Source organism: Notolepis coatsorum (genome assembly GCF_963971535.1).
Source record: "Notolepis coatsorum genome assembly, chromosome: 4".
Classification (NCBI taxonomy): domain Eukaryota; kingdom Metazoa; phylum Chordata; class Actinopteri; order Aulopiformes; family Paralepididae; genus Notolepis; species Notolepis coatsorum.
In genome coordinates this window covers 172,555,612-172,580,547 of record NC_140168.1, presented here as the reverse complement: position 1 = coordinate 172,580,547, position 24,936 = coordinate 172,555,612, and the positions used below count along the sequence as shown (strand labels likewise).

The 24,936-nt window shown below is 41.6% G+C and overlaps 1 protein-coding gene across 4 annotated transcripts in view; it reads right to left on the bottom strand.

Annotated features, from left to right (window-relative positions):
- The window catches only part of LOC311227287 (enhancer of polycomb homolog 1-like), a 186,777-nt gene that overhangs the window by 35,562 nt on the left and 126,279 nt on the right, over nt 1–24,936 (bottom strand). For all 4 annotated transcript variants that reach the window (XM_084312883.1, XM_084312881.1, XM_084312884.1 and 1 more), the window contains one exon: nt 485–630. In XM_084312883.1, the coding sequence (XP_084169009.1) occupies nt 485–630 (146 nt within the window). The remainder of the gene's footprint in view (nt 1–484; nt 631–24,936) is intronic.

Sequence of the window (24,936 nt, the reverse complement as noted above, 5' to 3'; positions counted from 1 at the left end):
CAGTACATTTATATCTATGTGTTAATTTGTTACATTTAGTTTCACTAAGTGAGGAAAGTAAGTCAAGCCTGATGTTGCCTTGCACAAAAGAATGATCCCAGTCTCTTCCACACAGTGACAGTGAGGCACACAGTTTATTAATTCTGTCTTTGTTTACAACAAATCAAAAACACACTTGTGATCCTTTACAATTCTTAAAAACAAAATATATTTTAATATAAAAAAAAATATTGGATAATTATTAAAAAAAAAGTACTTTTGGGGGGGGGGGGGGGATTGGACAATGGGTATCGGATCGGTATCGGCCGATACCCAAACCCAGGTATCGGTATCGGGACTGAAAAAGTCGGATCGGTGCATCCCTATCGCTTATGCCTGTATTTTTTACTGTTGTGAAGCACTTTGAACTGCAACTTCTGTATGAAAAGTGCTATACAAATAAAGTTATTATTATTATTATTATTATTATTATACATGGGCTCACCTGCTGACCGCTGCCCTTCTCAAGACGATCCATCATCTCTTCAAACTGCAAGAGGGTAAGCTCCATCTTCTTCTTCAGCTTGGCCAGAAAGGCCTCGTCCTCCGTGTCCATGTCGTAGTCCGGCTGCTCCGTGTCGAGGCTGAAAGCTGCAGGACAGAGGGAGAGGACTTCAGCGGTGGACATACAGAACGGGACATGGGTCTGATGGATAAGGACAGAGGGAGAGGAATTCAGCGGTGGACATACAGAATGGGGACATGGGTCTGATGTAGGGACCGATCATGTTTTTTGCCACCGATACCGATCACCTTGAGCCATATCGGCCGATACCGATCCGATATAGATTTTTTTTTTTTTAAATATATATATATTTTTTTAATAATATATATATATTATATAATTATAAAATGCTCGCTATCTCCACTGTCTGTGTGTATACTCTGCTTTGTGTATACTCGAGTAGCCTCCAGCTCCAGCAAGGATTCTCCGGCGCTGCAGCTGGACCCTATACTCTGCCCTCATGCGATGGAAGCCAGGGGCTCGAATACGCATCGAATCAATGTTATAAGACATTGATATCAGGAGCTATCTGTAGCTACTGCTAGCCGGCTAGATAACGTTAAGACAACGCCTCAGTGAACTATTTAGTTGAATGGGACATTTCGTTTTGAACAGTGAGCTAACGTGAGCTAACATCAACATCAACATGCACTACTAGACTATTGCTGGAGCATTTGTTGATATCAGGAGCTATCAGTAGCTAGCCGCCTAGATACCGTTAGACAATGCCTCATGTACTAAAAGTGAATAGTTGACTGGGTCATTCGGTTTAAACAGTAACGATAGCTAGGTAGCTAACGTTAGCTCACGGTCCCATGCACTATAGACTAGAGCAGAGGAGCCTCCTCTGTGTTTACACGGGTGCGGGAGGGGCAGGAGGAGGAGGTGCGGCAGTTTGCAGCTCGGTGTGTCTGAGAGCGAGTGAGATCTCCGCTAAGAATTGGATCATGTTTTTCGATCGGTTTTCACGATCGGCGAAAATAAAGCATTATCGGAATTCACCAATCTCATATTTATACTGAATATCGGCCGATACCGATCGCTGGCCGATCGATCGGGGCACCCCCTAGTCTGATGGATCAGGACCGAGGGAGAGGACTTCAGCGGTGGACATACAGAACGGGGACATGGGTCTGATGGATCAGGACAGAGGGAGAGGACTTCAGCGGTGGACATACAGAACGGGGACATGGGTCTGATGGATCAGGACAGAGGGAGAGGACTTCAGCGGTGGACATACAGAACGGGGGCATGGGTCGGATGGATCAGGACAGAGGGAGAGGAATTCAGCGGTGGACATACAGAACGGGGACATGGGTCTGATGGATCAGGACAGAGGGAGAGGAATTCAGCGGTGGACATACAGAACGGGGACATGGGTCTGATGGATCAGGACAGAGGGAGAGGAATTCAGCGGTGGACATACAGAACGGGGATTATCATATTTCTCGATCGATAATTATCGAAATAGTTATAAGTATAATCTTTTTATTTATTTATTTTAACAACTGATGTATGTTTATTTTGCAGCAATTCTTTGTCATTGCCGCCATCTTTAGTGTTACATCCCCCCACATTCCAGTTCTCAGGCTGCAGCTGGTTTAAAAGCGAAAGTAAACCGGCTTCTCTGCTGGCTGTGGCTCCAGGGGAGTTGAACAGTTCTGGCTCTGCTAGTTTATTTTCGATCTTTTGGCGCTTTTTTGGTGGACAAACCACTGCACATGTGCACCGTGACTCGTGACTGGAGTCTAGTTCTGTGGCAAAGATGTTGAGTTTTTTTTGTATAGTCAGATAAAATGAAATACTCCCACTTTTCTGAAAAGAGTTGTTAAAGGTCTCATGTCTTATAAATGGCCTTTTCCAGTGTTTAGCATTGTTTCCTAGTAATGGGGGATTATATCAATGTGGTCTGTGTCTCTAATTATCATATTGACTCATCAGTCTAGTCTCGAGTTCACGAGATCTTCCCTCACTCAACTAAGCCATTCTGATTTGACTGTTTTGCTGACGTGAATATGGCACTGATTTGCATAGCTCCGCCCCTGGTTGTAGTCACCTCCACCGCCCACAATCAACCATTATTTAGTGCAGACACCAGAGACCGCAAGGGAAGTGCAGTGAGTTAGCCTAACCTAAAAAGTATGAGCAACAGGGGCAAGAAATGTGCTGTTCCTGGCTGCCAAGCTGCTAATATGTCTTTCCACACTTTTCCTAATGATGTCGTGCTCCACAAGCAATGGGCCAAGTTCGTTTTTGGATTTTTGCAAAGACGAGGGACTTTATGCTGCCGTGATTTCCTGGCTGTTGCTAAAGAAGGGAGCTAGCCTGTACCAAGTCTGAGAGAGCAATCTTATTCTTCCTGTCATTTGTTTTCCCAAAATCGTATGGCATGGGTACTAGGGATGTGAATTTTAAAGAAAAATCCAGATCGGGCGGCTAGGTGGTGCAGTGGGCAAGGCACTCACCACCTAAACTGATGGGTGGGGATCGGACGTTGTGGACAGCGACTCCTACAGGTCAGTTGGTGCGCCTGCACAGTAGAATCAAGAAGCGACGGGGGCGGCGTCCATCCAAAGCGCAGACCCCTGACGCTGAAAGATCGCGCTGCGCAGGTGAAAAGATGCGACGGCTGCTACCTCGAGTATCGGAGGGGACTCGTGCTATGTATGGCTTCGTCCACATTGCAGCCGGCTTGTGGGAGGCATGAAACAGCGTTCGAGACAGGGGAGGGTTGAATTGGACGATACGAAATTGGGATGGGAAAAAAATAGAAAATCGGAGTAAAAATGGATAAAAAATTAAATAAAAATCCAGATCGATTGATCGCATGCTATACTCGAGTGATCGTGTATTACTCAAAAAGGGTATTTTTCTTTTTTTTACTTATTTTTGTTCATTCACGGTATATATGTTTAAGGAAACCAACAAACAATTATAATATTACACATACATGTGAAAAAATATGTAAAAAAAGTACAATAATTAATATTAAATTTTTCATAAAAATTTATAATTTCGATTTTTTTTCCCGTACATTTGTCTCATAGCTACGAGTAATCGATTACTCATGCCCATCCCTAATGGGTGCCTGCTTCGGTGTCATCCCTTTGTGGATTGTATTGTATTCGAAAACGTATGCTTGAGCCATATTTGTTTGTATATTAGGTTCACTTTGACGTTAGTAGAGTAGTATGGGCAAAGCTACAGGTGGGGGTCTGTCACTCAAATCGCATCCCGAGGCTGGGCGGAGCCAGGCCAGAACAGCTTGAAATAGAAAAATGCTGTTTTTGAGTACTTGATTAGAAATTAGGGATGTCCGATATTATCGGCCTACCGATATTGGCATTAAAATGTGATATCGGAAAATATCGGTATCGGCTTTCAATTTCTTTTTTTTGTTGTCATTACATTTCTATAACCTTTATTTACCCAGGCAAGCAAGTAAGAACAAATTCTGATTTTATTTATTGTCAAAAGTATGCATAATGTTGTGTTAATTCCACAACAAGAGATATGTAATGTTAATTACCTGAAATTATTCCATTTTTTAGGGAACCCTGCATATATCGGTATCGGTTGATATCGGTAATGGAAATTAAGAGTTGGACAATATCGGTATATCTGTAAAAAAGCCAATATCGAGCATCCCTATTAGAAATATAAAACAATACAAATGTTTGAAGAAAAAAAAACGTACAGATGTGTTCCATAGACTCACAGGAATTGTGTAAAGTTGCCCAAATAGTGCAAGGAATAGCAAGACATGGGACCTTTAAAACTGACATTACAATTCTTTTTTTAAATCCATCAAAATTAGTGTTGTTGCTAACCAATGACACATGATAACCTGTAATAACCCTTGCCCCCCCCCCCCCAGAAAAATACACTTTGCATTTGATATTGAAAATCAATGAAAATGAATGGGGAAAAAAATCCGGTACTCCACATTTTCCAGTTCACTGATCCAGCCGGGGTTACCAGAGTTCATTCTGGAGCCTCAGAGCCCCGCGGATCATGGAGTTCTACTGTATCGCGTTGGATCCATACACATATCGATTTTTTCGAATGGTGATCAGGAATTGGAATATACCAGTTGGATACCATCTGATGTCAGGTAAGGACTCTATGTTATCAGTGGTAGGATAATCAGAGTAAGTTTGATGAAGTTATTTTAAGCTGTTTTGTGAAATGTCTTCTTTCGGTTTCACTGTAAAAGTCCGTGAGGAAATCAACGGAGCGATTATCAGTGCGTGGCCGTAATGTGCTTGCGTGCACGTATAATATTGATCATCTAGCGTTTATTTGAAAACGATTCATAAAAAGGCCGACGAATATCAACGTTGTGGAATATTCCACTAAAAGACGATTTTCATAGAATGCTCCAGAATGAGCTGTTTTTTTATATCAAAACGGGGGCTTTTCTAACTGCTCTGAAACGGAAACGACGCGAAAAGAAAACAATCTGCCTTCACAGCACTGACTGGAAAATAGTCTTTGATAATGCGATGGGCAGATTAGACACAGCCATAATTTAAAACATAGATTAGGCGATATTAACGTTAACATTGGCGCCGATGGTGGCATTCAAGCGGTAAAACGGAAAACCAGGCGTGGCGCTCAAAGTGTTAAAAAGAAAGAATGCACTGGTGAGCTCAGCGACACCTAAAGACCACGGAAAACAACTGTGGTGGATGACAATAATTATTTCCTTGGTGAAGAAAAACCCCAGTTGACCATATCAAGAGCACTCTCCAGGAGGTAAGCGTATCTGTGTCAAAGAATCTGTGTGGTCTAATTTGATGATCTAAAGCATCAGCACATTTGTAAAAACGACTACTACTACCAGGGCTGTACGCTAAGCTTTTTCACTAGGGGCACACTTGCCCCTAAATGAGAAATTTAGGGGCACAGAATATTTTTTAGGGGCACATTTTTAAATAACAATTTTACCATTATAGTGCAAAAAAATATGTTCCTCCTGCCTCATTACTGTGGTCCTTTTATTTAACATTTAAGTGCGTTTGTTTTCAGGTTTGTATCTTTTATAATGAACCAACTGAGAAAGTGTGTAAATCACTAATAGAACAAAAACAACAAACTGTGTGTGTGCGCGCGCTTGTGTAGTAGGACTGTCTTAAATACGTCGAAGCTTCGTTCAATGGCACAAGCTTCGAACATAAAAAAAAAATCGAAGTAAAAAAAAAAAAAATTATAATAATTTCAATTTTTTTTTACTTCGATTTGTGTGTGTGTGCGTGCATGGGGCCATTGGGTGGGGTCGGGGGACAAATACACTGGAGGAAAGTAACCCAGCTCAGCACTGCCCAAATTATATCATTGTAGAAATCGTCGGAAAGGAGAGACGCACAATTTCTATCTTGCGACAACACCAAGTAGTGTGTCATTTATTATCTTAGCACAAGTGACAGCTGTCAGATCTATGCCGTGCTAAACTCCGACAGCTCCTCGTCACCAAAACATTTTATGAATGACATTCCACCAGCGCGTCTTCTCTAAGCCCAACCCCCAAAACCAACCTCATTAAAGTGACAGTGCCCCATCAATACAATCTAATGGTGAATTATGTCCATAGCACCCACTACATCATCACTATTGCCTGTTTGAAGGATATCATCCTCAAACACATATACACCTACATGCCTTGTAGAATTCAACACATACATGCCTTGCAGAATTCCACACATAAGAAAGAAAGATACTGGGATGAATAAACAAGTTAATAAAATGTAGAAATGCATGCAATACATAAATAAATACGAATCTCCATATATGAAATAGAACATTTAGATAAGGTGCTACTGAGATGTTTGTGAGTTCTTTGTTTTTTTGTGGAAGTAGCCCTTCTTAAAAATGCATGAACATTCACTGATAATTGGTCTGTAGTGGAGTCTACAAGGTCTACATTGCCGGACCATGTAGAATCCGGACCTTGTAGACCGACATAATTCTGTGCATAGTTTAGTCTACACAGGCCATATTTCAAATAATCAAAATCTTACTTCATTCATCTTAAACATTCTTGATTTGGGGGATTGGTAGTTCCCATGAAATCTGAAGTTGTTCAAACGACAACAGCAATCCACCTTGAATTAAATCACACAGCAGAGTGAAACCTTGTTGGCTGCGTCACAGTCACGAAAGGGGCTACTTAATTCATTAATCCAATCCACTTTATTTATAGAGCACATTTAAAAACAACAAAGTTTACCAAAGTGCTGTACAAGTCCCACAACATAAGATAAAAAAAATAAAAAAATAAATGTATTTTCCCCCCCGAAGCTTCGAATTAAAATCGAAGCTTGCCCCGAAGCTTCGATTGCCAAAAAAAGCTTCGAAGGTCAGCCCTATTGTGTGGTGCTCCTTGAATGAGATCACCACAACACACACCATTGCATTAATCAGGACGACAAGAAACTCTGCATACCTTTGTTTCACAATGAAAAGTGCTTTATAAATAAAATGAATTATTATTATTGTAAATAACCCCATGAAAGGTTTATTATTTTTATGGGTAATTACCTGCTTCATATTTGTGATGTTACTGGTTTCAGGGTGTGCCTAAAGTGATCAATGTGTTGGGCCATTTATAGAGATCAATGCCAATTAATGTTTTATGTTTTTTATAAGAATTGAGAGGCCTACTACGGTATTTGTTATGTCAAAATGCTCGCTATCTCCACTGTCTGTGTGTATACTCTGCTTTGGTCAAATCACATTCAGCATGCCCTCAGCAGGGTATCTGCGGCTCTGCAGATATACCCTACTCCCTCAGCTAGCCCCTTTCGTGACTGCGATACAAGCCAGGGGCTCGAATACGCATCGAATCAATGTTATAAGACTGTAGCTACTGCAAGCCGGCTAGATAACGTTAAGACAACGCCTAAGTGAACTATTTAGTTTAATGGGACATTTCGTTTTGAACAGTGAGCTAACATGAGCTAACAAGCTAACGGAGGTATCATGCACTACTACTAGACTATTGCTGGAGCATTTGTTGATATCAGCATTTGTTGATATCAGGAGCTATCAGTAGCTAGCCGGCTAGATACTGTTAGACAATGCCTCATTTATTAAACTAAAAGTGAATAGTTGACTGGGTCATTCTGTTTAAACAGTAACGATAGCTAGGTAGCTAACGTTAGCTCACGGTCGCATGCACCAGACTATAGCAGACTGCCGGAGGCAATAGGAGTCTTGTTTACACAGGTGCAGGAGGGGCAGTGGAGGAGGGGGAGGGGCCGTGCGCTGCTGCAGCTCTGTGTGCTTGAGAGAGAAGTCAGCGACAGCGAGTGAGATCTCCGCTAAGAATTGGATCATGTTTTTCGATCGGTTTTATATATATTTATATATATTATTTATACTGAATATCGGCGATACCGATCGCTGGCCGATCGATCCGGGCATCCCTAATTAATTTAGGAGTGAAATGCGAATGAAGGGTTGAAATCACTACTCGCAAGGTTGCCCCCAAATATTATTTACCACTCGCACGGGCCAAATTAAGGGGCAATTTGCGATCATCTCGTCGCAGTGTACAGCCCTGACTACCAGTAAAAACTATGGACGTAGGGCATACGTGTCAAACTCACGGCCCGCGGGCCAAATGCGGCCCGCCACGTCATTTCATGTGGCCTGCGAGTGATTGCTAAAAAAAAAAAAAAAAAAAGCAGCCATTTACCATTCATAAATTCAGAATCTAGTGGCGGGAAGCTGCCATTCCGTCGCGCCAGTCAGTCTGTTCACAAATGTGGGCGTGGTCACTCGTCCACAATGGCTTGTAATTCGAAACCCAAAGCACTACCAAAGTTGAGTGAGATAACCTGCAAACGCGCAGGCGGGACAGCCAGATGGCAAAATGTCCAGGAAAAGAAAGGTTGATGTCGAAGGAAGGCTGTTTCAAGACAAATGGCCAAATGAATACATGTTTGTGCTTCAAGGAGAAAGACCAGTATGTCTGTTGTGTCATGAAGCAGTGTCCGTCGTAAAGGAATATAATTTACGTCTGCATTTTGACACAAAACACCAAACACACGCCAGATTTAGCCTCCAAGAAAAGGAACGTCTTGTCCAAGAATTAAAAGGCGGACTGAAACGGCAGCAAAACATGTTTACAAAAGCTACAGCTAAAAACAATGCGGCGGTGAAAGCAAGCTTTATTGTGGCTGAAGCAATAGCCAGGGCTTCAAAATCATTTTCAGATGGTGCGTTTTTGAAGCAGTGCATGCTGAAGGTGTGTGAGCAGGTGTGTCCCGACCAGATACAAAGTTTTAAAAACGTCAGTTTGTCAAGAAACACCGTGGTGGACAGAGTTAAGGAACTAGCAGGAAATCTGTCAACACAACTGTCCGAAGAGTCACGCAGTTATGAGGCTTTTTCATTAGCTGTTGATGAAAGCACAGACAACACGGATACAGCACAGCTATCCATCTTCATCAGAGGCGTTAAGTCGGACCTCTCTGTCACAGAGGAGCTCTTGGATATAGCTGCCATGCGTGGGACCACAACGGGCGGGACATTTTTACTGAGGTGGAGAAGTCTGTAAATAAAAATAAATTACCCTGGGAAAAGTTGGTGGGACTAACTACCGATGGTGCACCTGCAATGTGTGGAGGAAAAACAGGCTTGGTTGGACTAATGAAAGAAAAAATGCAAAAAAGTAACTGTAACACTCATTTGATAACCTATCACTGCATTATCCACCAAGAAGCTCTGTGTGGAAAGGTTCTTGAGCTGGATGATATAATGACCACAGTCATGAAAACGGTGAACTTCATCCGCGCACGTGGTCTGAATCACCGCCAGTTCCAGCTGTTCTTGGAGGAGATGGGCTCGGGGCATGGAGACGTGCCGTACCATACAGAAGTAAGGTGGCTGAGTAGGAGCAAAGTCCTCAAACGATTTTTTGAGCTTAGAGAAGAAATTGCTCTTTTTGTGGAAAGTAAAGGAAAACCCTTGCCTGAACTGTCAGATCCAAACTGGCTGTGCAACTTTGCCATGTTATGCGACATAACCGCGCACCTCGCGCAATTGAACCAGAAGCGGCAGGGACGGAAACAAGTCATCACGCAGATGTCCGACATGATCACAGCTTTCCAGCGTAAACTTGAGCTATGGATGTCCCAAGTGAAACAGGACAATCTTGCCCACTTTCCTGTTTGTGAGAGCATCTCAGCCTCACTCCCTGGTGCTTTTTCATGTGCTCGGTTGGCTACCAAACTGAGCCGGTTAATACATGAGTTTGATCGGCGCTTCTCTGACTTTAAAGCACAGCACACAGGCTTTGCCATCTTTGCCCATCCTTTCACCACAGACGTCGGCAGTGCGCCCCATCACCTTCAGATGGAGTTAGAGCTGCAAAGCGACAGTGGTCTGAGATCAAAGTTCCAGGGTGCTACAATCGAGGACTTTTACCGTCTACTGCCCCCTGGTTTGATGCCACAGCTCCGACTTCATGCTGCCCGTGTTCTGTCCATGTTTGGGAGCACCTATCTGTGCGAACAGATGTTTTCGATAATGAACGTAAACAAGACCAAGCACAGATCACGCATCACCGATGACAACCTCCACGCTGTGTTAAGGATTGCCACAGCACAAGTCCTAAAACCAGACATTGACACACTGGTCACGGGAAAACGGTGTCAGACATCCGGCCAGAAAACATTAAGCATTTTATTTATTTATTTTAAACCTGAATAAAAAAATAAATCTAACCAAGAATAAGAACAATTCATAACAGAACAATTGAATGATTGTGCTTGCATTTTGTTTTGTGTGTTATTCTCAGAACATGATCTGTGGATGAGGATGGTATGATATGAGGGATCTACTTGGCGTTCAAGAACAAGCAGCATCATCTCAACACACACACACACACACACACAAGCAACTTCCTTTTTAGTGTTTTTGGCACAATGGTATTATTAGGGACACAGTGCCACCATGTGTTTAAAAAAAGAAAATAGTATTTATTTTTCTTTTAGCAGTGAAAGTTTGGGGCCAGCTTATTTGGAACTTTTTTTTGTGCTATTTTATTGAAATTTGTCTTTAGTTGACAACGGAAAAGTGGTCTGGTTTGGACAGATATCCAGGGTGTGAGAATAACATCTTTCATTTTGGTGGTGTTCCCCTTTAAACATGTTATGCCTGCTTTGATGTGGTATGTATAACTTCTTCTATATAAAGTTCTATAATCAAACCATTGTGCAGACATTTGTTTTTGTAAAATGTTCTTAGCAGCTCACAATTGTTGGTTGCACTACTACCCCTCTTGACTGTGACAAAAAAGTTAATGTCATAGCTTGTATTTGATTATATTTTATTTATTTGAATAGTTTGACTATTGATTGATGGAGTAATATGGGGTTCTTAACCGGACATTAAAATGATTTATGTTAAAATAACAGAGAAACATATACCACGTAACAGTGTGGGACATCAGTACACAACAAGAGGTGCACCACATTTCAATACAAAACACAAACAATATGTTTAACAATAGGATTAGTTACATTACATTAATAAATGTGTTGGCCCTTTGAGGGCAACCATAATGATGATGTGGCCCTTGGTGAAAATGAGTTCGACACCCCTGACGTAGAGCCTAGGTACGTAAGTCTTCTCTAGTGGTGTGTGTTAGCGTCTTCTCTAGTATGCGTGTTTGGGTCATCTCTAGTGTGTGTGTGTTTGAGTCTTCTCTAGTGTGTGCGTTTGTGTGTTAGGGTCCTCTCTAGTGTGTGCGTTTGAGTCTTCTCTAATGTGTGTGTTAGGGTCTTCTCTAGTGCAGTGGTTCTCAACTGGTCTAGCCTTGGGACCCAACATTTTCCTTAGTCATTAAGTCACGACCCAATTTTTTTAACCACTATGATTTATTTCAATTTTTTATTTTTGTAGTAATACACAATCTTTCATGCACTGTTAAAAACATGAAATAAACACAAAAAAGTGCAGCTAGGGCTAAAAACCCAATGAAATAAAATAATAATAATAAATAATTATGCTTCTTAGCAGATTTCTTAGCTTAACATACCTAAGTTTGGGGGAACTAATGGGATAACTGGGGTTGCAACAAAAGTGCAACTAGGGCTAAAAACCCAATGAAATAAAATAATAATAATAAATAATTATGCTTCTTAGCAGACTTTTTAGCTTAACATAACAGACCTACAGTAAGTTTGGGGGAACTAATGGGATAACTGGGGCAATGAAATAAAATAATAATAATAAATAATATATCCTTCTTAGCTTAACATCCCAGGGAACTAATGGGATAACTGGGGATGTTGTTTGCTCCTGACAAGAGTCTCAAAGTCTGGGGTGATGGTTAGAGTTGTTCCAATACCGATACCAGTATCGGAAATGCCGCCGATACTGCCTAAAATGCTGGTATCGGTGAGTACACGTAAATTCTAGCCTCTGATCCCATGACGTCATTTATCTCCTGCGGAGAGTGAGGATTATAAAATGAACGTGTTTTAAAGTGTGATGCTGTTTGTCATTTTAACAGCAGATACTTTCTTAAATGCCATTGTCCCAGACAGAGCGTGTGACGGGGAACTCGGACGGGATGTGTTTTGCTCGCTGGTGTTATAGCATTAGCTGAAAAGCTAGCTAGTTGGAACAACATCCGCTTTAACGTTACATCAAATCAGATGATCGCCTGTCCTTTCTCCAGGACCTGACACTGGCCGTCCATCAACAATAATGCACCCACGGTGAATCATATTTAAAGGGGAGATGAAGCATAGCGATATAAACATAGTCATAGCATCAAATTAGTATTTAGATGAGCCACAGAAAAAAATCACGTTATAAAAATAAGCAGTTTCTAAGAAAAGACGATTTGTTATGTCCTTTTTTGAAGCATTTATCAACATGGGCGCCGCCATTTTGTTGCCGACATCACGGGGGTGGTGTCGCTTGCTCTGCGGCACTGCAGCTGCATGCATTCTATTGACCACCTCAGAGAATTGCACGCTGTAGCACGCTGACCTCCAGAGGCTGTAGTTCGAAATGGATCTGGACAGTTTTGACGAGGTGGACAGACCCACAGAGTGTTTCAAAAACCCAATTGCCTATGCCTTTGAGCCAATTAGAGCGACAGCAGTGAGACGTGCTCCTCCTGTCGAGCCACATGCCTGAAGATGATGGCCGCGTTGGGAACACTGCCTGGTGCCGTTGTGGATATTGTATCCCGATGGAAACGCACGTTGAAAGCGTGTGCTGCCAAGATGACCACATGGCTAACTTAGAGCATCTTATCTTCGACAACTGCATAACCAAAAGTCCAACTTATAAAATGTTGCGTCTTGAGAGAGATGTCCTGGAGGTCTTGATGTTGTCATTGAAGGATGTCAGAGCAGACGCTGGAACGGCCGATTAGTAGCAGCCTAGCAGGTAAGAACGTAAGATTATGTATAATAACGGTAGCTAACGTCAGACAGTAGCTAACCTGAATGAATGAATGATCAAATTGCATTATTGTACGTATTGTATTATAAGAAAGAAGAACGTATTCTATTGTACGTATTGTATTATAAGAAAGAATTAAAAAGGCATTGCAAGGAGAACAGAGGTTATTTGTTGTTTATACACCCCCTCCAAATTGTATCTTTCTGCATAGTAATAATGCATGATGCAGAAGCCAGATAAAAGAAAACCTATGCAAGAGCTTTTCCCGTTCAAGTTATGACTATAACAATAAGATAATTTAGTCACAGTGGTCCAGTGCACACAGCTAGGTTGTAATATATTTGGACATACTGGAGAATGACTGTCTGGGGCCTCATTACAGTAACGTCCTAAGTCTAAAAGCCTATCTTCTTTGAGGATAGGATGGCATTTCGGTATTACAGAAAGATGTTTTCCTAACCAAATTTAGGGTAGAATCCATGGACAAGGTTAGGATTTTTTTCTGTAATGAGGGCCCAGGTAATAGAATGCATTCCATGACGTGTATGCTAATAAGACTTATTTTCCCTTTCTCTGTCAGTCTTTTCAGGCTGACAGCCTACAGGCAGTTCACGTTGTGGTCCAGCGGTCATCTGGGGAGGAGGAACAGAATTCCACTTCCGGCATGTGCCGTCAATGCCATCAGGAATGTCTTCCCATCCAAGGAATATGTTGGATTTGAGTACTACAATGACTTGTAAACATTTAATTGTTTTATGATCCTTCATTCTCATAAGACTGTTATTATTATTACCCCGCATTCCCTTATTGTCGATCAATGATAACACTTGCAATGAATTCACAAAAGGAAACATGATACAACAAGGGTGTTGGAGCCAAATGTATGATTTTGTTTACTTTGTAAATAATTGTATAGGTCTATAGTCTATATTTCATACATAGCCTATAGAAGCACTTGAAATGCCATAATCTATATAATCACTGTTAGTGCCAAATGTATGGTTGTGAAATTATTATTATTATTATTGTTATCGGTATGAATGAAGTCATGACTTATATACATAATGGGTTTTGTGATCATGTATTGTTGTAATTATTATATTTTTGATAAGCTAATTAGGGAGATGCCAATTGAGATGCATGTGGCTAATTTGGGGAAACAGGCATCAGGTGTTTAAAATGGGCTGGCCGACACACAGCCAGTGTTCTAAGAATGTTTGGTATGTGGCGACACGGTTTTTTGACCGCTGCAGAGCAGCCTATATGTTTTGATTGTTTTGATTCTACAATATGATTTCGCCGTCAAACGGTAAGATACACATTTCCTATGGTTCATTGTGGGGATTATTGGAATCCGAAGATCTATATGGAAAATATGAAAGGAAAATAAATGTCTCATACAAAATCCGATCTCCCGAGTGCTGCTATCTGAGCGCGTCAACCAAGCGCATACCAGTAGAACCAGAAGGTGCATTTACGTTGTATAAGGATTGCATCTTTAAAGGGAATAATCAAATGTTTATTAATGGATTAAATAACATCAAAATTCAAAATCTCATTGAAAAGAAAGGTTAATTATGTCTGCTAAAACATGAACAAAACTCTGTTTTGCAATAACTTGCTTTGAACTTTTTTTGGTTGCCATTAGACTGAAATTTTTACTGGAAATTCTTGATAAAAAAAAGGGCCATAAGGATAGTTCACATTGCAGGTTATCGTGATCAAACATATTATTTTTTTTAAAGTGTACTTCCAGGAAACATTCAAGAACTGTTCTTTGATAGGGAGGGGGGTTATAATCTGAGGGGAGAACTCAATTTAAAAGTTCTTAGTGTACGCACTAGCAGGAGAAGACACTGCATCTCAATATGTGGAGTGAAACTGTGGAACAGTCTGAATGTGGTGCCAAAGCAATGTCCAAATATGAGACATTTCAACTGATTTATAAGGAAATTATGTTCACGAGGTACAGGGATGAGGAAGGGACTTGATATTCACGGGCGTTTACATTTCTTTTTTATTTTTCATGTTTTGCATATATAGTTTTTGTTTTGCATATATACAAAACATATATACAAACAGTGATGCCACAGATTACTTGTAAAAGTAATCCGATTACTGATTATTGATTACTCCTTTAAAAAGTAATCCAAGTTACTTTACTGATTACTTGATTATCAGAGTAACTTAGTTACTTTGAAAGTAACTAGGTTACGAAGTCGTCGTCGTTCCCCCAACCGTTTTTTTTAAACGCTTTATTGAAAGTGCATAAATTGTTTTTAACTTGTTTCTCTGCACATAACGTAAATTGTTAAACTAGTGCTTCAGCTTCTGTACCATCAAGTATGGTAAAGCAACAGTCTATGATGCTCACAGCATTAGAGCAGCCAGCCAGTGGTTTTACAAAACCAGTGTATCCATTCACATCTAACAAATGCAGGCTGAACTATTCAATTATATCAACTGTAACTATTAAATTGTTTTTATAAATGTCTCTCTATAAACATACAATCAGTCTGAATGAATGAATGAATGAAAACTTTATTAACAGATTGCAGAATGGGTACAGTACAGTACGGCTCAATACATACAATTGTTAAGGGAATGCAGACCAGAGAAAGACTTTCGTCTTGTTTACATCAGGGTCCCCCATTTTCAATTCGTCTCTCTTTAACATGTAAATTAACTGTAAATCTGGCAAATAAGAGCTTTTGCTCTGCCACCATCAAATATACATTAATCAAAAGGGAAAGAAACTATCTCTCTCTTTTGCTGTTTGGCTGGCCTCCGATTCCTCCTGTACCTAGTCGAAGCGTCGGCTAGTGTTGTGATTCCAGATGCTTTCAATGCAATTGGATGTGCTGTTTTTAGCGGTAGACAGTATTTTGTTTCCTCCGCATATGAACGTGAAGTAGTGACTGACGAGCGTTTTGGGATGGAAGTCTGAACAGAAACTCACACTGGAATTCTCCGACGACGGAGCCCTGCTGTCACACAATTGGCGCATATGTCACATGACGTGCTGTGAAGACCCGCCCTACTCTGCCTCTGATTCGCAGACTGTGGATGGGGAATGTGATTGGACCAAGGCAGAGTCACTCACAGACAGAGTGTCCAGTCACGCCGCGGCCCGCGGGACACATTCTTGTGTAACCCTTTCACTGCCACACTACGTCACTCCCAAAAGAAAAACAGCTCAAAATGTATTTTTGACTGTCGAAAACGAAATAAAATACTGCATTTCGCCTGCATTATGAATTTATGATGAGATAGTAACGAAATAGTAATGCACAGCCACTTGGACAAGTAACTGCAATCAGATTACTGGCTTTTAAAGATTAACGCGTTAGATTACAATTTTCGGGGGAAAGTAATCAGATTACAATAACGCGTTACTTAGTAACGCGTTACCGGCATCACTGTATACAAAACAGTAAGAAGCATTTTGTATGAAAGTATTCTGTACTTCTGTATGACAACTATTAAAGAACTTGAACTTGAACTATATTTGTTTTGAAATGTTTTAAATTAGTACACTCATTTGAGTAGTGGAAAAGGGGTAAGATTAAATAAGTGTATACTTCTCCCTATACTTAGTGATCGGCTGGAAATCTACTAAGGTGTTTCGCTATTGAGAGTGCCTTGTCTGGTTTCTGGATTCCTTTATGCTGCGCGATGGTCACTGCCTTCTCTGTTGCATGCTCCCTTAGTGCTGCCCGGATGGAGATTGCCTCGCAGCGCTTCAGTGTTCCTGCCACAATGTCCTTTCTGAAGCTGTAGTCTTTTGCCATCTTCACAGGTGCCACCACATGCTGCCCAGAAGCCTTAGAAAAGTAGTGCTTCATTTGTTCCTCTCCTTTTGTTTTTGCCGTTTCTCTGATCACATTGAGGTTGTGGTCCAGCGCAGCTACATGAAGTCGAGCCTCAAAGCTTGCTCTCATGAACTTTTTTCTTTTTGTGGCATACTTGATGTAGAGGGAGTGGAGGCTCTCAAGTTGTCCGGTGTGGATTCCGTCGGTCACTTTGTCCAGTTTCTTCATCAGCAGTTTGTCTAGGACCACTTTTTTCTTTTTTTTTTTTTTTAACTTTATTTTTTAGCGTTTATCGCTTTTCTGGTCAAGCATGACCGACAGAAACAGGTTGAAATGGGATGTAGAGCAGGGGAAGACACTGAGAAAATACGGCGGGTCCGGGAATCGAACTCGTGTACCCCAGATCCGTGACGAGCACTGTTTTCCCAGACGCAGAAATAGCGCCGAGATATGCGGTGAGCTACGGGAGCTCCCCTAGGACCACCTTCTTGAGATGAGCAAAAGCAGCAGAGCCTGGATCGAGCCATGGCCGTAGGCTTTCCTCTTCAGGACTGTAGGGAGGGTGCTCACATTTTGTCATAGTCTCCCCTGAGTTCCAGTTGTGCACGTTGGTGATGTGGTGAAGCACAGACATCCACTTCTTTTTCAGCTTGCTCGCACTTCCATCACATGTGGTTGCACAGTACCACAGGTAACCATCATGATCCACTCGAGTAGGTCCTCACTTTGGCACTTCAACAGACTCTTCTTCATATTTTTCACTATATGCCACAGATCATATTCATGTTTGATGTTGTCATGCTCCTCTCTCATTACTTTCTGGACAGATGGATGGCAGTCAGTTGCTAGCACTGAGACGGAGACCCCATAGTCTTCCAGCTTAGCAAGGCATCTAATCAGACCTTCTACCTCTAACCAGTAACTGTTTTTCACCTCGGTGACGTTCACAGTCTCCTGGGCTACCACCAGCCCGGACTTTGTGTCCAATAGTGAATAGGTGCCATATGATGCGTTGTGACCCGGGCTGTCATACCTCCCGTCAGGGTTCGAAATTAACGGGGGCTCGGGGCAAAATGCCCTTGAAAATAGACAAAATGCCCTTGAAAATCATTTAAGGGGGGCACCAAATGCCCCCGACAGTTTACTAATTATATATATATTATATTATTATATATTATATGGAGACATTAACATTACGTTTTGTTTCATTTACGTGAATAGTTTATTTTTATTTACAAGTGAACCAAACTTCTCCTCCATTGCAAACACGCAAGTTGACGCAACGCTCCGAGTCCCAGCTGTGACACCCAAGTTCACCCCTGTGCGCACACTAGCTTTTGATCCGAGGCCGATGTCGACGTCACTCCTCCCACTCTCATCTTTGGCAGGTGAGAAGCTGGCATTTTGAAGAGACAGACAAGATGGAGCATTTTTTATTAAACTATAAAAACAAGGAAACAGTCTGAGAAGCAGATTCCCGGGGGCCCAGGTCCTCAAATATTTTTTTTTAAGGCGGAGTACGGTGGAGTCGTGGGGATTAGACTGGTTAGGGGTTGAGGAGGATGCTACAGGCCAACATATTATTTATTGTAAAGCGTGTCGTGAGACTCCAGCTGCAAACACGGCTAATGTCCGAGGAGCGTGTGTTGATCTTTTTGTCCGCGGGACTACGACAGTCAAGAAATACAGCACTTTGCGCCACCAAGACAGCCGCGGTCACAACATGGCATATGGTAAGTGTCGACAATGTTTTATAATTTGTATGTTAATTTGCTTGAACGTTAACGTTAGCGTTTTTTTTTGCTAACTTAGGTAACGTCATTGCAATAGGCCACGTTTAGTACCACGTTTTGGACAGGCCGCAGGCAGCAGGCCGCAGGCGTAATTGTGCTTTATACAGTTTTTGATGATTGTTTTCCGTGTTTATGTTGTTCACAGAAGCGTGGACGAACAAACTGAAACGCAACGAGCCCATCGTCCAGTCAGTTATGAAAATGAATGTCGACCTGTTAAGCAGAATGGTCAAGTTATTTGACATAACGTACCACCTAGCAAAACAAGAGCTGCCGTTCACGTACTTCCCATCCCTGATCACCCTTGAGAAAAGGCATGGAGTAGATTTGGGGGGAACTTATGCAAACGACAAACAGGCACGAGTCTTCACGCAATTCCTGGCTGAGGACATACAAAGTCAGATGACCGAGGAGATCACATCAGCCAGATATGTCAGCATTCTGGTGGATGGCAGCACAGACAGACGAGCCTGTGAAAAGGAGGTGGTGTATGCCAAGTTCATGGATAAAGGAATTCCATCAATGAAATTTCTCGGGTAAGAAAAATATTCAAGACAAATGTCTAAACTCGGATACTAAGTTACTGTATATTAGGTATTTTTAAGCGAGCGACGGCAGGCAACACTGTAAAAACTGAGCGAGCGTCATCTGGTCATTTTATATCAGGCTGTCAGCTAACTTTATTCAACCAAAACTGTATAAAATGCAATTCATAAATGGTTCAAATAATTGAATTCAGCTCAATTCGATTTCAAATAGCAGTCTTTTTTACGCCACCAAGCGTTGGGTGGACCACCGACGCAGAGCGCTTGTGGCACTCGAAAGAAACTATCCAACAGTGGTGGCACATCTCAGTGAAATTGGAAGCGAACACCGTCAAGACATCAAGAAACCTGATGCAGCAAAAGCCAGAGGTTGGCTGAAGAAGATCACTTCTTTCAAGTTCATCCTTCATGTGGGCCTTTACTTGGACATACTAGAAGAGCTATCACGCCTTTCCCTCTTGTTCCAGAGAGACAATGTGACACTGACAGAAGTAGTCAATGCAGTCATGGCATCTTCTGAAATATTGAAAGACATGCCAAAGTCCAATGGCCACAGGCTGAGATCAGTGAGAGGGGAGTGCAGAATGGGAGCATACAGGGGAGTTAAATTAACTAACCCAGAACAAAAAGTTGCATTTGATAACTCCCTTGAGGCGCTGATCAAGCCAGTCCTATGTCGTCTGGAGGAAAGGTTTGCCACATTCTCAGGCAAGGTACTGAGTGCCATGTGCACAGTGGATCCCAGCAACTGGCCAGAGGACCAGGACCTAGCTGGCTATGGAGATGATGAAGTATGGCTTTTACTCCAGCATTTCAAAGATATCGTAACCCCGAAAGGCTGTGAGATCAACACAGCAATGGCTGAGTGGGCACAGCTAAAAAAAATGCTGAAAAAATATGCACAGGTCAACTGGCGGTCAAGGTTGTTTGGAACCTGGAAAGATGAGTTAAAAAATATTATTCACCTCTTCGAAATAATCGAGGTTCTTCCACTGGCAACAGCCAAAGTGGAGAGATCTTTTTCCCTCATGAACCGGGTTAAAAATGACTGGCGAAACAGGCTGGAGACATCCACACTAGACCATTTGATGGTCATTTACCTTGAGGGCCCACCTGAGGGGGAGATGAACTTGGAGCCTGCCATTGCGAAGTGGTTCAAGGCAGGAGATAGGGCGAGGAGGCCCAACATTAAGCCTTATGGCCCCCAAGATGCCTCATGCTCTTGATTTGATTTATTAATTATTTAAGGCTGTTACCCCTCTGTTGTTCAGGCTGTTACATCTGTTTAATTTAACCAAATTTCAGATTTTTACTTTTAACAAAAACAATTGGTATGATCTCAGCAAGCATGATGTACAACCCTTATAGCAAATCTTTTTTTTGCAGTATGCTTATCTTTTGTATAGGTTGGTTTGTATTCACAACATGAGCTGTGTTGTGAATGTGAATAAAATAATCAAATGAAGTTAACTGTTTGAGGTCATTAATTGAGTTGTATTTTTTTAAATGATAAGGATGTTTAATAACCGTTTATCATAAAAATGCAGTGCCCCCGAAACACACAAAAAAGCCCCCGAAAATCAATTAAGGGGGGGGCAAAAAAAGCCCTTGAAAAATGTTAATTTCTAACCCTCCCTCCCGTCACCAGAAACGACCAGGGGTTCATCAGCAGCTGCATTCATTATTGCCTCATTGTGTACAGACCATGTTTCCTCTACTTCAGGAATGACATAGGCCTTCTGTATGTTGAACCACTGCCTCTTAGACAGGCTCTGCAAGCCAATTGTTTCACAGACCTCTAGGAAAGGTGTACACTCATTCCCTGTTACAAACACTGCTGCAGGAATGGACACATTGCACTCCATCACACATCCTCTCAGCACAGGCTGGGAATGCCATGTATAGCTGTGACCATCGATGCACTTGGTTTTAACTGTCAAACCGAATCCACTTCTTTTAAGTGTTGGTGACTCCACAAGACATTTCCTGCAACTCTCCCAGTGACACACATTAAACAGTTTCAGCAGCTCCTTAGTATTTACAATATTTTTAGAGTCTTCTGAGAGATTAGGCTCTTCCTCTTCTATGTCCTCTACATCACTCAACACCATTTCACTTTCTTGACTTAGTTGAAATTCCTCAGAGTAATTTATGCTCATGTCCTCTGCACTTTGCTCCTCACCTGAACTTTCACTGCTCATGCACACCTCACTGTGCTGTGGTGATGATGATGCTCTTGGCAATGGCATGTCAATCATATTTAAGTGATCTACTGATGTACAGTAGGAATGGTCATTGGTGACTATTAACCTATTGCCTATGTCATCAGTGACTGTGCCAAAGGCAAAGCTCTCATCCATCAGATCAGTCTGAGTACTGGCATGCACGTGGTTGATGTCCTGACTTTCCTCCTGTCCCTGACATGGTTCCACACCTCCAGTCTCCGGCTCCTCCACCAACAACTCTTCTGACCTTTGGGGAGTGTAAAAGATCATTCTTAGATAAATAATTTTATCAACCTACTATATATTGGTACTAAAGAGCTGTTGAAACTTAGTAAAAGAAAAAATGTTCTTTAACCAATGAGGCAATAATGAACAGCAGCTGAAGAACCCATGGTCGTATATCGTGACTCAAGGTATGACAGCCCAGGTCACAATGAGTCTTATTTCATCAACTCACTGATTGACATACAATCAGGGCTGGTGGTAGCCTAGGATACTGAAAGCTGACTGGGGAGAAAAACAATTACTGGTTAGAGGTTGAAGGTCTGGAGAGATGCCAAGCTGGACGAATATTATAGGGTCACCATTAGTGATGCACGATATATCGGCCGCCGATATAATATCGGCCGATATGGCAGTTTTTTTTTTACACATCGGTATCGGACCGATAAAGATAGGGCCGATATTTTTTTTTTTAATCTTTTTTATTTCTTTTTACATGTTTTGGCCTTAAATAGTTTCAAAATATCAGTAATTTCTGAAAATAAGTTACAAAAGTAAAACAATTATGCGTTTTGGAAAATAGCTCTTTATTTGATTATCATAAAAAAGTGTTTTCTATACAGAGATATCGACATCGGTAAATATCGGTATCGGCCAGAACAGCAATATTAATATCGGTTATCGGTATCGGCCACAATTTTCACATCGGAGCATCACTACCATCTCTGTGCTAGCAACTGACTGTCATCCATCTGTCCATAAAGTATGCAAGAGCAGTATGACATCAAACATGAGTATGATGAGACTGTGGTATTTTGTGAAAAACATGAAAAATAAGCTGAAGTTCCACAATGAGGACCTACTCTAGTGGATCAAGATGCTTGTGAACCACCTGCTGTTCTGTGCGAGTGTGAGAAAGCTGAAAGAGAAGTGCATGACTGTGCTTCACCACCAGTGTTGGGAAAGTTACTTTTAAAAAGTAACTAGTTACAGTTACTAGTTACTTCTTCCAAAAAGTTACTAAATTACTTACTCAGTTACAAATTATAAAAGTAACTAGTTACTTCAGAAAGTAACTATTGCGTTCCTTTCAATATTTTTTTTTTACATAAACAACATACACAAATCTAAACAATTTTAATGTTGCTGTGGGACAAAGTGAGACTAGCCTCCAATCAAATGCCATGTATGTAGATATTATAATTACTATGTTTATATAGTGGATCATACAAATACAATAGATGTTTTGGAACTTTTGATATGTATTGCCCCTCAACAGGCCACAACTGGGCAACATTAAATTATGCTTGTTAAGCACTATACCAAAAATAAATAACAAATATATACTGATTGATTGAACATTTTAATTAACAGATTGCAGAATGGGTACAGCAGTACGGCTCAATACACAATTGTTAAGGGGATGCAGATCAGAGAAAGACTTTCGTCTTGTTTACATCAGGGTCCCCCATTTTCAATTCATGACATTTATGACACACAACATACAGATATAAGAATCTAATCGAATCATTCTAAACCAGGGGTCTCAAACTCAATTTACCTGGGGGCCGCTGGAGGTAGAGTCTGGGTGAGGCTGGGCCTGGGCCGCATCAAATATTCCACAAAAAAAGGGTTTAAAGTATTCAAAAAAAAAAGTACAACTGATCCACTCTTCTCACAAACAAACTCACTAAAACCTCACAAACACCAGCAACTGAGCATTCTCAGTGGTGTCAGTGGACTCATCCACAGCTATGGAAATGCATGTGCATTTTTTTAACAATAATTCTGCTTGCAGCTTGATATGATTTCATTCCATTTATTTTTGTGGTTCTTAGCACTGAATTCTGAGGAAAGGCTGCATCAAAATAACTGTTTTGTTTCATAGTGGCGTTTCATAGTGGCGTTTCATATTGCAACTCTTCACAAGAGCTACCGTTTCTTGGTGCTGGGAGGATGCATGCACGCATATTTTTTAGTCCATGCAGCTTTGAATTGCAGCGATTTTCACTGTCGACTTTTCTTTTACTTTCTTTGAACATGCCACATTTTTCTACTAACTGCCTGCTGGCGAAACTAGGCTACTAGCTACATTTATCTCACGGGGATACAACTGGGAATGAGGTTACTAGCTACAGTACACGCAGATTAGACTACCTGTCGATGCGCTGTCAACTCGCTCTGACTCGCTCCGCTGAAAGACAACATGCATTCCGTGAAGACCCGCCCTACTCTGCTCTGATTCGCAGACTGTGGGTGGGGGGAGACACGCTGACGGGACGCTGAATGTGATTGGACCAGAGTAGACAGACACACACAGTGGAGCAGTGCTTGCAGAGGAGATGAGTGGAGAATTTGCGCACTAAACAAGGAAGAACATATTGCCCCTCAGCGCAGATATCTGTCTGATGAAAGAAACAGGTTCATTCATAGTAACGCGCCGCATTTATTTGCAGTAACGGTAATGGCGTTATTGAGATTGGAAGAGTAATCCGTTAGATTACTAGTTACTGAAAAAACGAATGCCGTTAGTAACGTCATTACTTATAGCGCCGTTATTCCCATCACTGTTCACCACATCACCAACATGAAATCTGGGGAGACAATCCAAATGTAAACATAGCCTCTGCTGCTTTTACTCATCTCCACAAGATGGTCCTGGACAAACAGCTGCTGAAGAAATAGAATTGATTGAACTAAATTTAATTAACAGATTGCAGAATGGGTACAGTACAGTACGGCTCAATACACACAGAAAGACTTTAGTCTCGTTTACATCAGGGTCCCCCATTTTCAATTCATAATGACATTTATGACTAACGTTCTGATACAGACGCTAACAAGGTATCAGGTGGAGACTTTCGTCTCGTTTACATCAGGGTCCCCCATTTTCAATTCATAATGACATTTATGACTAACGTTCTGATACAGAAGCTAACAAGGTATCAGGTGAGACTAGTCATTTAATAAGCTAACGTTATGATACAGAAAGCTAACGTTATAGTACCTACTGCATATCACTACAGGTGGCTAGTCCAAATATAGACAGTCTGCAAAGATGATATGCGAAACACTGATCCAACACCCCTGATTATACCTCTCGCTCTTTTGCGGTACAAGCTTTGAGCTCAGTCTCTCCGGCGCAGGGCTGACGCTGGTTGAACTGCCTGGGCTGGTCTGTCTGTCTCTCCTACACTATAGCCACTGAAGTCGAAGACCGAGGGAACCGCATCGGGCTTCAGCTTATTAGTGGTCTTCTGGACAAACCGCCCATCCTCTTCAAAGGCCCCCTCAACAACATAATGCGAGGCAATGAAATGTTCGCCGCAGATCTTCGTCCACTGTCCAACAGGTGGATCGCGCCGC